The sequence below is a fragment of the Opisthocomus hoazin genome, chromosome 9 (assembly GCF_030867145.1).
Source record: "Opisthocomus hoazin isolate bOpiHoa1 chromosome 9, bOpiHoa1.hap1, whole genome shotgun sequence".
Lineage (NCBI taxonomy): Eukaryota > Metazoa > Chordata > Aves > Opisthocomiformes > Opisthocomidae > Opisthocomus > Opisthocomus hoazin.
This window is the reverse complement of record NC_134422.1, coordinates 32,209,453-32,225,559: the sequence shown is the minus strand read 5'-3', so window position 1 is coordinate 32,225,559 and position 16,107 is coordinate 32,209,453. Positions and strand designations below refer to the sequence as shown.

Sequence of the window (16,107 nt, the reverse complement as noted above, 5' to 3'; positions counted from 1 at the left end):
AGGTTAATGACTGTGGCTCCGAGCTCTGCAGCTCCACAGCATGTGACCCTGAGAGCTGCTAATTACCTGCACACAGGGCCAGGGGCCAGAAAATGAGGCAGGCAGTGCCCACCAGCATGTCCTAGGCTGCCATCTAAGAACCTGCTGCTTCCCTTTCAAGGTGACTTTGGAAAAGAAATTGCCATTTCAGCTCTGCCCGAAACAAGAGCAGCAAAACAAGGCTCTGTTGTTTGGTAATGAACCTTCCTCCAAATCTTCCTGCCCTCAGATCAAAACTGGAATGGAAAATTATACATTGGCACAGTCCCCAGCGATACCACCTTGCAGCTGCAATCACAAAGACTTCTGACTGCTGCCAAATATGGCCCAGTGCTCCTGCATGTCCTTCATGCTGCCATCCTGGGGATGGAGAGCATGATGGCTTCCCTTCAGACATGACAGGGAAGAGCCATTGAAGCGCTCTATCTCCATCTCTCTGCAAGGGCCAGAGCTGAACCAAGCCCAGAGGGCAGGAGCCTGTAGCGAGGCAGAGCACAGCTCTGCACAGGGCCATGCTGCCTGCCTGTGGCTCTGCTGCAGCCCTCCTGCATGACCTGGAGTAGTTCTCTTCACATCCGTCTGCCTTTCCTGCCGGCTTTTACAAGCCTTGTCTACTGTACGAAATTCATACATGTACAAGCTATCTCCTACCATATGCTAAAAAGGACTCCAGCACAACAGGCCATGACTCAGAACGCGGTCTCTGGACACAACTGCCCCACCAGTCACTCAGCTAAAGCCAGCGCTGGAGGGTCGAGATCCAACCCACAGAAACAGCAAAGTCTGCATTTACAGCCCCCACCAGGGCAGGCAGCCAAACATGGATTGCAGGGGGAAGGGCAGACATGAACAGACAAAGGACAAATTTTTGTCCACAGAAAGGGGACACAAAGGCAAAAACTGAACTCCTAGGATGTGTTCTGTATTTGATGCGATATTCATCCTGCAGCAGCAATAGCTGTCCTGGCTACAGTAGGCCCACGAGAATGGCTGCAGACCTTTTCAAAAGGCAACTTCGATAAACAGAGCTCATGGCGTACAGCCTGAAATAGCGGTGTGGCTGGAACAACATATTATGAAAGATATTTCTTCCATACTCTGGCCTCGTTGCTCCTTGTTGCATCTGCGAGGTTCGTTATCGACTATGTTTTCTGGGAACACTGACGGCACCAAGTGAGCGCTGGTTGCCAAGCCAACACACTTACAGGCATTTCATTCTTACTCCTTAAGGAAGCACAGCTGCTTACGCAATTCCCTCTTACGATGGTTATACCGTAACAAGAAAACACCAAAGTGAATCAAAACACCAACAGGGAGCCCAAAGGAAGTGGCTGGTTGATGCCTTCTCTTCGCCAAATTCAAGGCTGACACAGCACAATGCAGTAGTTGGCTCTAACTGTGTTACTGCATCTGGTTTGTTTTCAAAAGTGAACTGAACGACATCCTGACATTTTCGGAAGAGCTTTAGGGATAAAACGGAATGATGGCTGAACTTCTCCAGGTGTCTGACTACCAGCCATGGGAGTCAGTGGCCCCTGCACACTGGGTTGTCCCACCCCACTCCCTTTCAGGCAAGAATTTGTGCATGCTTGCACTGCCCAAAACTGTGCCAGACCCTCCTGCTCCCACCAACACATGTCAATCACTGACCGACTGATTTCTGAAATCCCGAGAGGAGGTGGGAGGGCAGAGCCAGCCCCTCAGAGAGGTGAGGGTTGGACAAAATGCGATATCTCACTGTATTTAGTGACCGATAGTGCCAGCTGCAGAAAAACCTGCCGAAATTGGTCTCTGCAGCAGTTAGTGAATATTCGGAGTCAGCGAGAAGATAGCTGGGGCTGGGAGATGCATGGGAACAGACAGAGTTTCTCCAGCCTCATTTCCAGTCCTCTGCAGAGAGGACCTCTACAGCAAGCTTAATAGAGAATGGTAAAAAAGAAAACATTTCTACGAGTGCCCCAAAGAAGTTCTGCTGTCTCCATCTATGGTCTCTTCAGAAACATAATTTGAACATGTCTAAATTATTCCAATAACGTGTCCCAGAAAATTACACTTGTATTACTCTTCACACAGAGAATAAAAGTTTCAGAAGTCTGGTGTGTTTGCCTGTATCTAAATCAGCAAATATGATGGCGCACAGTAATTACTGTCGCATTTCCTGGGCAAAAGGAGGGAGATTAAAATGCCTAATAAACAGCTTCTTTCCCAAGGAAGCCACCAATGACACAGTTAAGATGCATTCTTCCAGCTTTGTAAGACAAACAACTGAAATTGGACAAACACAGCAATCACATTCACCTTTGAACATCACTGATTTTGCACTCTTCTGTGTGTTCTGTCTGTGTCGCTCGAGACATGCTGCTTGCTGAAAATGCACACCTGACAACAAGGCTGGCAGGCTCCTTTGGGAACGGGCATTCAGGGAACTTGTGGGGGGCTCTGGTAACTCCAGGAGGGCTTGGACAGCAGCAGGACAGCCAGTGCAAACAGCCAAACGAAAAGGAAAGCTTTGACAAAGCAGTCCTGTTGGAAAGACAGACTAAAAAGGCCTCTGTACAAAGAAGCCCTGTTTGTATGTTTACTGGCAGTGCCATCTGAGTATTATCACTTGTATGGCAAGAAAGAGAAAAAGACACACAAAGGAAAAAAAGATCAAATGAGAAGTCACTAGAGAGGGAAAAAAACTATTAATACACCATGGGACGAAGTGATGACTCGGCGCAGTTTCAGCCTGGAGAGGCTGTTGTGAACCCTTGCACAGAGCTGCAGTCCTGCCCCTGCACAACCCACCGTCACAGCTCCAGTCCCGGCCCTCATGGGCTGAGCACCTTGAGCTGGCAGAACTAAGCATCATGGTGATTTTCTAACGGCGCAGTGGTGGTGAGGGCCGTGAACAAGATCCTCATTACCTGGAGAGTGGATACTATAAGGAAAGGCTAGGAAAGATGATGGGATACAGATTGTTTCCTTGACACAGTGCCAGGTGGCTAAAACCAGCACCAACCCTATCTTCACCACGACTTTTTGGCATAGCCAACCTAAAGGGACTCCCCACTTCTGCTGAAGTATTTACTGGCCATGACAGGGCAGACTTTCAGACTGACATTTCCTACAGCTTATTTAAATATGCTTATTTAAAGAGTAGCTGGTCATAGGAATAGATCTGCTGCCCATTTGGTCTGGCTGAACAAAGCTTAAAATAAATGGCTAAATCAGGATAAATTACATTCAGGGCCATAACATGAATTGCCCCTTGCCACTTTTCTCCTTCGCTGTTCTCTGCAGACTGTGCTACTCCTGCTGTCTGAATCCCCTCCTCTCTGGGGTAATATCTGCCATCATGCAAAAGCCGTGTTGGCTCAGGATGAACAGACAAAATTGAATCTCTTTCTACTGTCCTTACTTTATCTTAAAATTTTCCTTCTTTCCCTGCCACTTCCCGCTCCTGCTTTGCTCCCTCACAGCTTTCCTCTCATCAGCTCTCTACACTGTAGCTCTCTCACTGCTGGGTCTTCTCCCCCACCACTCCTCAGCCCCTCACTCCTCCTTCAGCTCAGTGTTGCCACTTCTTCATTCCTCTTCACAGGTCTAGGGCTCCCCCCTTCTTTCTGTTCCACTAACAGACTAACACATACCAGTCTCTGGGTCCACCCAGACACCAAAAATCCTGGCCTCCTTCATTTACCTGTCATAGGTTTGCTCTCACCCACCTTTCCTATGAGTCCTGGGCTCCGAAAAACAAGGCAGGACTGCTAAACATGCCATTGGTCCACTGTGCTGTGTCAGGAAGTCTGCTACAATTTTCCAGCAGTCTCTTTGCATCCCACATAGTTTGGGTATTAATGAAGGGCTCTGTTTATCACTCTGGCAGGATGCATTACTGTCCTTAACATCAACTGACACCAGGACAGAGCCACTGTCCTGAAGCTCTGGCAATAAGATTTCAGAAAGCGCTTTCCCTTCATCTGCCAAAAAAATAATTCATCAAATAACTGTGTGGGTAATCCAAACCCCCTCCGATTATAAACCTGAATTTGGCATGTAATGAAGAAAGCACTCAATCAGCTGAGTCACTGTACATAAAGACATATTGTAGGAAAAGCTTCACAATGCATCTAACTTACGCCCAATTATATAAATTTGATAGGTTAGTCGTTATATCACTGAGAAGAAAATTAAGTAATTTTAAGTAAAAAAAACCCAAACCTTTGTAGCTTGATGTTCCCTGCAAGTCAAATATGATGGACTGTGTTGAATTGCTGGTTCCCAGGGAATGTTGCAGTGCATATGTACTGCTCCTCAGTGCTTCATCCGGGTTAGCTGAACGTGACTTTTCAGTTAGTAAAGAAAAGGCTGCCACTCTCATATTTCATTATAAGTCACACATATCCTGTGCTCTACCATGGGGTCCAGCCCAAAGCTCTGCACATCAACCCACTTCAGAGTGAGTTTCTGGAGATTACGCTGTCATCCCTCCTTTGCAGCACACATCTCATGTGATGTGAAAATGTTTGTCTTGACAAGAGCTACAGATGTCATTCTCCCCTCTTAGGTGCTTCCAAAATCCTCACCAAAGACGCTGTGTGTGTGTGGAGGTGAGAAAAGACATGGACAGGCATGGATCAGGAAGAGCACACCAAAACTTGGTGGATCTTGGACTGTGGGGAGCTGCAGACAACCCCAAAGGCAAGGTGCCTTCAGGAGCTCCTTGGGAGCAGCACGGCACTTGTGGCTGGCAGAGACACAGGGCTGAGGATGCAGTGGGGTTGAGCTGGTCTGCCAGGGGCAGCCCAAGTATACATACACAAATACATATAAAAAGGAATAGCTGCTTTACCGCCCTTACTTCCAGGACATCCAGAACAGCTTCCTTTGGGCTATGCCAAAAAACCCGACCTGTTCTCTCACACGTATTTGTCTGTGACTTCAGTGGATGCAGGATCAGGCCTTGAGGCTGCCTTGTCCACAGCACTGTGCACTCTCCCAGATTCCCATCAGTCCATTTCAAAGGAAGGCATTGCTTTGTCCATAATGCAGCCATTACCAGCACAATACTGAGACGGATCAATCAAAGGCAACACAACAGCCAGATTCAGAGGATTCCAAAGTTGAGGTCAGACTCAGTAACTCAGACAGATGTCGAGAGAGACAGACTTCTATAGAGGAAGGCAATTTTTAACTCTGCAAACCCAAAAATGTCACTTGCAGTGATGGATTGTATGTGTTTTGGCAAGAACCATTATTTCCTCCCTCGTTACCACCCCTCGCCTGTGCACCACTGTTGGCATAAGGTGCCTTTGTCCTGGTGGCCTGATTCTAACCCTCCCCTTAACACATAGCCCTCAAATTTTACAGCATGAGCCCTGTCAACGGATGTCCTGCTGCTTTGCTGTGCCCCAAAAGGACTACTGCACTGCTGCAGAATACCTCTCCCTAGGAGCGGCCCATTTCGTGACTAAATCCCAGCTCCTGGGTCACTCAGGTGCTTGGAGAGCTTCCCTAGGCAAAACGCCTCAAATTGTAACCGAGCTCTCATTAGCTGGGCTAGGACAATGGGTGGCTGCCTGGGAAATGGCCTGTTCATGCTAGTGCTCTGCTGCAGATGAGCTAGTGGTTGCAGTTGCAGGGGATTTATGGACTCTTGACATGAAGGCTGAGAAGTCAGAGATTTTCCTAGGTTATGGTGTTGGACTTGCAACTAGGGAAAATAACATCCTTGAAATCCACTCAAACCCATGGTTTGGCTTAATTATCTCAGTCGATCTTGGCTTCCTGTGCATTTTCACCTCAGCTGTTTGGAGTCAGTGAGCTACTACAAATGATTAAGTGATTCACATTATTGGTAATTATGTGTATCAGAGTGGCATTTAAAAATCCCACCTGATACAACACCCCACTGTATTTAAAATTTACAAGCAGACAAACACAGCAAAGATGTGGCATAAAACGTGGTGGCAAAATGGCAATCCTGATTTCATGGTCAAACTCGGAATCAAATAGCAAAAATCCACATCTAAATTTCTACCTTCACAATGCATTAAGCACATCAAGCTAGTAAATATTAGTGTAAAATGGCAACACACGCCCTGGTCCATTTCTATCACCACAGTAAGTTGCCAACAGGTTTCCCCTTCACAAAGAGAAAAATGATTAAAAATGTATCTTCAGTATCCTAAGATGGTTTACGTTGCATTAATTAACTATGGGCTTAGCTGGTGTGTGAATGTGCAGTGCACAAGTTTCCAGAGAGCTAGGCATTCAGACATGAAGGCAAGCAGTTTTAGGGACTTCTCTGGTGTTCAAGGACAAAGAAAGATGCCACAAGATAAGTATATTAAGACTCCCGAACAAAAACTGTATGTATCGACACTAAGTCCCCACACCAGAGATCTTGCAATCTAAGGAGACAGCGAGAAAAAAGCAGGGGAGGAGGAGGATATGAGGCCACAAAGCGGCGATTTAAGTGAACTTCACCTGGATCAAGAGCAGTCTCATTCCCTTGGCAAGTGTACATCCATAGTTGCTTCCTCTAGACTATACTGCTTCATTTTTACTTGTTCTGCTGTTTAAACCCTTGCCTCAAAAAGCAACATGAAAATACACTACTACAATGCCTGCTGATGGGCAGCAGTGGGTTCCCACCTCCTCTCATCCATTAGCTACAAACTCCTCAAACATTCAGGTCCCTCTCAGACACTGACAACTGCTCAGAAACTGAGCTTGAGAAAGCCTGAGAAGAGCATTTCTCTCCTCCCTTTCTAAGCAGAGGAAATTCCTCTTCATCGTCTAAAGTTATTCCCACTTCTCCATGTTGTCCAAGATTGCATGAAAAATCTGTGGCAAAGACGAGAATGTGCTCAGCCTTCCCAGAACCCACGCCAACCCCTAAGAACTGCAGTATCTTACCGCTGTGATTCCTGTACATCTGCTCCTGATTACTTCCGGGCTAAGCACAGCACAAAGTTCGGTTACAGCAAAGAGCAAAGACCTTGTTACCATACCCCAAACAATCATCAACAGTGTGTTTGCCTGAATGCTTACACAGGATTTCTTTTACCTTTGGCTTTCAAGTTTTGGCTATCCACAAGCAGAGACTCTTAAAATCTAAACCCATTTACTTTTAGCAGAGAGATTAACTGCCAGCACAGCTGCTTATGAAATGACTGTAGGGTCCAAGAGCCTTAAAATTCTCCAGCTGCTAAGAAATTATGGATAGTATCTCCAAATGCTGTCAACAGCCAACAAACATGGCTTGAAAGACCTCTTTAGCATGTATGGATGGATGCATCAAGGGCAGTTGTGTCTGTAAACGAGAAATTCCTCTTGCACTGTGCATTTGGGGTTTAAATTGGGAACTCTGCACAGAGAGAATTAGTGTTTAATTCTAAAACAGGAAACATGCTTTGCATATTTCACTTTGACACAGTCAAACTTTTTTTCTCCCCAAATAACAAACTGAATCCTAAAATCCTAACATAGTTTACAAATAGACAACGTCCCAGTGAGTATGCAGTGAAATAAGCCTGGGCAAGAGTGACGATGAATTTTGGTATTCTCAGTCAGACTGAGCAACACATTATTCTGCAAATAGTTGGTGTTCTCAAAAAGGTGTTGTTACTTGTGGGCAATAATAGGAGAACCCATCCTTCATGAGCACACAGACACATGCAAGAACAACATGACCTATCTGTGCACAATAACTGAGTGGTTTCCTGCTCCCCTCCAGCCTAGATGAGCTGATGGCTGCTCTACATCAGCCTGTTCCTCTTGTCCCCAGAGAGGTGACCCTGTCCCATCTACCAAAACAAACTAAGGCACCATCACGCCTCTCCTGAAGTCTTCTCAGAGCGCTGCCCAGGATCCTGGGTAAGGACGCAAGCAGTGCAAAGCCAGATGAAGATACAGCCCTTGCCATGCAGAGCTGGTGCCCTTCCAAAGCACGTGCTCTCTCATGTCAGCTCCCCTGTGCCCCAGGGCATGCTTGGCTCCAGGTAACATTTCCCCTTGGAGAACATCATCCAGTGGTCTACCCCGTGTTTTCTGGCGGGGCATTGAGGTGCATTACCTGCGGTCTCTCTGTCCCCTGCTGACAGCTCTCCATTGATCCCATTCTCTTTGGTCCCAGCATACGTTTCCAGCTGCTCATGGCTGCCCAGCCCCGGCTCCTCATCCTCTCGGTAGGGAAATCCATTGGCACTTCTGACAAGTCCACCACCCGCGCCGCCCTGTTCCATAATTTCAGGTGAATGTGGGTGTGAAGAAGCCTCTGTTAGCTGACCTGAAGTCCAGTGCGGTGCCTTGGCTTCATCTTTCCTATCCTCCGCCATGGTTCCTTGCCTTCACCACTTGGCCTGTAATGACATTAGCATGAGAGATCAGCTTGTGGGTGACCATGCCAGCAGGCAGAAACCAGGCACAGCACACGCACATTACCAGCAGCGCTGCCAGGGAAACTTGCATCCAGCAGATGAAAGACGGTTTAAAGGTAGAAATGTCTCTGCTTGTCTGTCCTGTGCATGAGTGAGCTGCTTTAAAATCAAAACAAACTACAAACGGTAAAAATTATGGGTCAAGTTCTCCCAGACTCCGATAAGCTTTGCAACTATTAGCACGAGTTTCTTGAGGGCTGCACTTTCATTAATCTGATTTTAACTTCTTAATTACAGTTAAATGTCAACCCACTTAACGAGAAGTGAATCGGTCGTCATAATGCAATGACATCTATCTGAGGTGGTAAAGGGAAGAATGCCACAACTGCTAAAAGAAGTGAAGCTGACATTGCAATTTTCATCGCAGTTGCAAAAAGTGGATGCTCTTAAGGCACAGAACTTCAGGGTGATGCATGCTCTGAGGCATGTGCAATCTGCTGCTAGTCATGACAGAAACCACATTTGAGAACACTCATTGGTTTCCCAAACATATGTGCTATTTGACCCTGTTTATATCCCCTCTTACTTGCTGTTTCATGAACATTCACACTCATTCCCTTTTGTCCAAAACAGCCCCTGGGGAACAGTTGTTTTCCACGCAAGCATTTGAATTCTCTTATGACTATCAATATTTATATATAAACAAAACTAATCATTACTTGCTACTTCACACATATTTCACTCCTATTAATTAGCTCTCATTTGTCCAAGCCAGGAAAAGAAGCTACTGCACAAGCCATAGGCTTTGGCTACTCCTCACAGAAAAATGTAGTGGTAGCTCCTTGATATGTAAGCCTAGGAAGACAACATATTGTAATCCATTTTTCCATGATAAGCCTCTGGGTAGGAGAGAAAGGCTTGACATGAGCTAGCTACTTCAAAGTGAAAACCAGCAGGCCTTTTCCAAAAGCCACGTTTTTTTTGTCCTGAAAGAAAAAACAAACACCTAAAAGAAATCAGCTGAACACAGTCAACAACCCAAGTATCACAAAGGCCGAGCAGTCTAGAAAGGCACAAAATTGGATGATGCATATATTCTGCAGACATTTAGCAAAAACCAAACAAACCAGAAAAAAACCCCTAGTTTTCACAGTCAGGTGAGTTTGCAGAAAACCTCAAAACATGAGAAAAAGCTATTGTTATTTGTCAGATAATCATTCACAATCCGTAACTTGACCCCTTCCTGACTGGATATCATTGTTTAATAATAACGGCTTTCAGAACTACTTTAAATTTAAAAAATCATGGTGAATCATAAAAATTAGATTTCATTCACAATAAATATGTGAATCAAACTGCAGTTCCACCCCAAAAAGGAATAACAACTCTTTTGCCTCAAGCTGAAACCACCATATTTTGGAAAGCACAGCTCTGTTTGCTCTCACCCTGACCCAGCACCATTCCCTGGGGATAACTAATTGCATAAAGACTGCAGGAGCAGGTGAAATTTCAAGCCCAGTGTTTCCTCTGAGCTGTGATGAAAATGGTGGGCTGGGCAGTATCACAAAGCTTGGTGGCAATGAGACATGCCTCAACCAACCACAGAAATGGTAAACACGCTCCGTTTCCCTTTGACTTCCCTCCTCCTTTACCCTGATGGGAGACCATCAGTGAGCCATCCTGCATATACAGCAATGGCCTTAATGCAGCCATCTCACATGACACCAGAAGAGTTGATAGGGTAATTACAGAGGAGAGAGCCTGAGCTGGGCAAAGACAATCTCCTACGTACCAAAGAGATAAGGCTCTGCCTCTAGGTCTCTTTACTGCATGACACTAGAGAACACTTCTGATCAGAGCCTTTCCAAAAAAACAAGGCCACGGGACAAACGTCTCTCTCCATACAGGAGTGAGTAGCACACATCCAAAGACACTGATGTTTGGGGTCCAAGGACAGAACAGAACCTGTTCTGGGAAAAAAGCAGACATCCTCATCTACGTGCCCTGAGGAAGCTCAGGAAAAAAACAAAACAAACAAACAAAAATACCCCACACCCCTAACTCCAGGCCTTCCCCATCAATCTTGTGTGCTTTGAACCTGACACCAAGCTCCAGGAGCAGTACAAATCTGCCCATCAGCTTCAAGCAGCCCAGCTGCAGGGTCACCCACGAGAGGGGCCCAGAGCCTTGGCAGGGAGAGGGAGGGTACCTGAGTGTGGGGAACACGGTTCTGAAAATCACTGCGATGTACACAGCGCTTATTATCCCACTGCCGCAGTTTGGGGGCTATTATCCCTGAAATGCCGTTCCCCATGCCAGGCAGACACTCCTTCCTTCACTTGAAGCTCTCGAGGAAGGATATTCACATCCTTACAATGGACTGTGCCACAGAAGTCCTCTGTGAAAGTAACAGAAGTGCTTTTATCTTTAAAAATAAATATAGTGGGCAGGCTTCAATGAGAGCTGTGTGTATCTGGAGGCAGAATTTGGCTCAGTATTTATAATAGACGGTTACAGAGTGAAACATGGATGAATTCATTCTTGACCCTCCGTTATTCATCAAGTGCTCTCAGAGTTTATAATGGTAGTAGAAACACAGCGAGTGAGTCACACAATGCATCTTTGTCCTCAGCAATTTAGCAATGACTATCTGCTGTACAGTGTGATTCATCTGCAGCTCAGGCTCAAATCCAGAACACACAGGTGTGCTTTTTACCATCAGGTTAGTTGTTTTTCTGCCATTTCATTGGCATACCATGGAGTTAAATTCATCATGTAATTCAAATATTGACACAGAAATACCAAGAGTGGACAAATATTATGGCAGAATTTAAATAGCATTAGGTATATGAAAAGAAGAAACCTGGAATAGTTTGGACAATCTTGGGAAATACAGTACCTCAAGGAAGCAAAAAGTTCCTCTTTCCACCATGATTTTCTCATTCTTTGCATAAACTGTAATGAAGGCTTTCAAAAAATATCAGAAAAGAAGGCACAGCCAGTCCTCTAAAATGTCATGTTGCTTAGTTAAAAATCAATTTGGATATTTATGAGCCTTTTTTCCCTGCCCATCATAGCAGAACCTCAGTATCATTGAATATGCAGCAGTAATCTTACTAGTACGCTCTCACTAGTATGTTCTCACCGCTTTTCTTGTCCATCAGCTGAAGTTAGTGGCAGTGAGAGGGTGACCAAGGCAGGCGCTGGAGTGCAGCAGGAAGGGCAGCGGAGGTCACAGGCTGTACCAGGCTCAGCTGCAGTAACGCCCCAGCACAGCTCCTTACTCCAAAGCTCTCGTGGTGACACCACACCACTGTGCCATGGGGCACAAGGCTGCATTAGCTACACGGCACGGGATTGTGGAAACACTCCTTGCTTAGCACATTTCTTGCCTTGAAGGTTACAAAGCCAGCTGTGCAAATCAGGGTATGAGAAAGGTGTGGGAAATGCTGTCTCCTTCCAGAGGGATCAAGTAGGCACTGTTGTGCACCACAGGCCACATCAGCAATACTGACCCACATCTGTGGGCCATGCACCGCCATCCCCAAAAGGCTTTCCTTGTACAGGCTGACATGGAGAATGCTACTGAGACCCTGGCCTTTCCCTGTCCAGAGACATCATGCTCCACTAGCAGCAGCAAAGAGACATTTCACAGACGTTAAATACATCTCCCTGTAACTCAGGCAGTGCACTAGGAATGGCACTATGGAGCTGAACTGGACATCCTGCCTTTTAAACTAATAACTTGTAGCAGAAGTGATGGTAAAAAGAAATTCCCCCACCCTTTTCAGCCATTTCAGAACCGTATAGAGAAAGAAAATACTTAAATAACTTGGAATTAACACAGAGGGACAAACCTCGTGGGAAACGTGCAGTCCAACTTTGCAGTTACCTCCTCCTTTCACAGGCACTGTACATATATTTCTTAACCCATACGTTCTTTTATGTGACTCCAGCTCCCACCACCATGGTTGGGATGAACCGAGCCTGAGTGCTTTGAACTCAACACACAATGAATCACCCAGAGTAATACAGCATGAGACCATGATACGCAAAATTCAAGATAATGCTTATTTAAACATCCTGTCATGCTAGCTGTCCTTCTGTATACTTCATAAGTACATCTTGCAGAATCATCTTAGCATTATATTAACATTGCCTTTGCATGTAAGCAGATGAATTTTCTAGAAATTTCACTTTTCAAGACAATTTTTTAAGAGAACAGAATTAGGGCAATACTGAAGGATTTTGCAAATACCCTGCCTTCCTGCTTCAAGCCATGTTTTTCCCTACTCCTGTGCCTATGAGCCCATTCACAGTGAAATTAGGCTACTTGATTTCAGTGAAGCTAATTCATTAAGAGAAACAGCCACCTGGATACATGGAGGAAAAGCTACAATTCCAGTTCAGGAGAGAGAATAATATCGGAGGTTCCTAAAAGGAAAGAGAACAGACTCCTCCAATAAGAAAAACAAACCCTGGCATGGGGCATGGCCAGATCCTGAGCCCAGCGGGAGGGAGGGGGGAGGAGTGGGGAAGTGCCTCCTGTATGGCTCCAGGGCAAAATCCTGCTTCCTAGAGGGCTCAGAGGCACCATAGCACTGACTCAGCTACCCTGTTCTGAGTCCAGAGGCAGGAGAAGGTGGGGATTGTTCCGTGGAGGCAGGCTGGGAGGCAGAGGCATGGCTAGCATGACCTCAGCTTCCAAAACTCCTCAATGAGACCGCCTAAAAGAGAATCTTTTATGAAATTTAAGAAATTCAGATAATTTCTTTCACTGAAAAGAAATTTATGAGGTGAAGTGTTCATAAATCACTGAAAAGTGCACCAAGAAGCAAAGAATGAAACTGTCTCCAAAATGATTTACATTAAAAAAAAAAAAAGTCCCTACTTAACATAAAAAACCCAAACCACACACGAATAGGGCACAATCTAACTCATACTGGTAAATAACACAACTGAGAAAACCTTTAGTTCATTTCCATGTATCAATTGGCCAGTTCAGATGATGTGTCTGAATATTAAATATCAGGCACTGTGGATTAAAAGGTCCCAAGGGAATTTGCCAGTAAATTTAACTTCCCAACAACTTGTGTCTAGAAGAGCCAAGGGAAGTGTGTAGGTATCAGAAGGCCAGAATAGAAACAACAAGAGACAGAAGGTGGAAAATCTGGATGGACAAATTCCAATAATCTCCTGCCACCATCAAAAAATTCAGCCTGTAGTACGTAGTGCCCAAACCCTATCGGTGCTATTGTCTTCATGGACTCTCCACATATTTAAAAAACAAGAGGGATAATTTTGCATGCCATAAACACATGGAGAGCTTTGCACCTGAATTTCATTCCTTTATTTCAGTTAACATGCATCTTCTCTCAAATTAATTTGATTCTTTTTGGATGCGAGTGGTGTGCTGAATTCACACTGATCAAAAAGAATTGCAGCAAACAACATGGATGAGGGGAAAGGCTCATGGCATCTGACAGGGACCATGTTAGATTCCCTCTCACTTGAAATGCTCGGTTATGGTCCAGAAGCCACTAAATGATTAACAAAAGTTACCACTTGATGCTAAATGTCTAAGTTCCATATATCTAGCAACATGATGTATTACTAGACAGAATTATACATTTACTCAATTGGAGCCACGCTACATCTCAAGCCTAATAAAGGAGGAACACTTTTCTCTGATCATTTATAACAAATATGATTTTTTCCTTCCTTCTCCACTGCTTGAGTTTATAGCTTGCAGTTAGATCCCTCTTTCTAGACAATACAAGCAACACTCTCCTCTTATCTTGCATCTGTTAAAAATCCAGGCAGTGTTCAACTCCACGCACTTTTATTACTGTTTGGGCATTTTTAAAGGCTTTTCCATTTCCACACGGCAGTTAGTCAATAGTCACACACTCTTGGTAGACAATCCTTTAGATTTTACATTAGATTGCAAAACAGATGAAAACTAACGGATGGCGTCTGGACCAGAGGCTGAAGAAAGGAAGCTCACCATGGAAAGATCAAGAAAATTTACTGCAATCTGCATGCTTGCCAGAGCTGAGAACGAAGGATGGCTGCAGCCTCTGAAGCAGTCAATCAGATCTGTGGCACTAACACGACAGAGAGCGAGCAAAGAGCCAGAGAAGCAGCCACTCACACTCCACGCTCTCCCACTTCTTCCCGCATAGTGTCCTGCCCTGTGCGGAGATTTAAACCCCTCTTGGCCTCTCCCACAGCTCGGTTGGGCAGCAGCAGAGGCAGGCAGGTGGGAAACGAGGGCAACACCACTGCAGCAGCTGCATAGCTCCTGACAAAGGGGGATATTTTCACTTGGAGAAATGTGAATCTGACAAAGCCCCCCTGCTCTGTACTGAGTAACAAACCCTGCATGGCCAGGTAGTGTACAGGAGGGCCAAGATGCAGCACCAGTTGCATTTCTGTTGCCAGCAAACACATCCATCCTGCTGCACAATACAAGAACAGGTAAATGTATGAGAACAAGTCTTTCAGCTGCCACTCCTGACTGACAGAGCTCTTCCTCCCTGGGACGGTATTCATTTCTCTGGGCTGCTGGAAAGCAGAGTGCTACTGAAAGGCAGAGTGCTACTGAGTTGACCTGCTGTCGGATGCTCCCCTCCCGAGACACACAGCTGCCTGACAGGCAGGGCTGCCCTTGCTCCCACACCCAGGGACTGCATCAACTTGCTCAAACTTCATAAATCTAAACCTGAGTGCCCTTCTCTCTTGCAATGGTGAAATCATGGTACTAGCAGCTTCTAGCTAGTACTAGCTTACTAGCTGCAAAAAAACCATCTACCATGGAGTTCACTTCTAGCTAAAAAGCCAGAAAAATCCCTGCACACCCCTTGCTGTTCCAACACTATTCCTTTTTGACAAACTGTTGCTATCCACAATGCTGTATTTTTACACCATTTACCATTCATTAAACACCCTCACATACACCCATGTATCACTAATCATAATTGCATCCTGCAAGAAACAGGAAAGACATTTTATCTGGTCAAGAAGGTAGCCATAACAACAGCACCATGACAACTGTAAGTGATATCTGAAACAAGAAATAAGGCAAAAACTTATCACCAATAAATTTGGCCCACAACAACAATGGCAAAGACACCAAAGAGGCAACCATAGCCAGTAAAGGTGCCAACACAGAGAAATACATGTGTCTCTGGATTAAATTGCACATGATCTGTCTGCAAATTTTAAGATGAGGCACCATGACAGCCTTGTCTTCTGACCAGCAAAGAGAGAAGGCAGTCCCTGCTCAATCCTACGTGAGATCTCTCCTGCCTCAGGGAGCCAGAGGTGCTGAAGGATGGAGGGAGTACTGCTGGGAAGCCAGGACATCTCCTGGAAGCCAGAAGACCCTCAAATTTCTCACTGGAGTCTTTCGTTTCCAGGAGACTTGCTGAAACAAGCTCTGAACAAGGATGGGATTGCTCCCAGGGGAGCACCTCAGAGTCAGATACACCACATTGATTTCTCCACCAAGCACAATCTCAGCTGGACATAGTGAGCCCTCTCTGCGCACTTTAGAGAAGGCATTGCCGTTGGCAGGCATGTTTGAAACACGAGGCTCCACAGCTGTTAGCCAGCAACCATCTAAACAATCTGCGCCAATCCCGGCAGAGAAAAAGATGCACCAACACTTGTGGCTACATTGGCTTTGTCACTCTCA

At 45.5% G+C, this 16,107-nt stretch overlaps 1 protein-coding gene across 23 annotated transcripts in view; it reads right to left on the bottom strand.

Moving 5' to 3' along the window:
* Positions 1-16,107, bottom strand: part of MAP2 (microtubule associated protein 2) — a 259,226-nt gene that overhangs the window by 67,955 nt on the left and 175,164 nt on the right. For all 23 annotated transcript variants that reach the window (XM_075430396.1, XM_075430397.1, XM_075430393.1 and 20 more), the window contains one exon: positions 8,105-8,390. In XM_075430396.1, coding sequence (XP_075286511.1) covers positions 8,105-8,366 — 262 coding nt within the window. In that variant the 5' untranslated portion in view covers positions 8,367-8,390. The remainder of the gene's footprint in view (positions 1-8,104; positions 8,391-16,107) is intronic.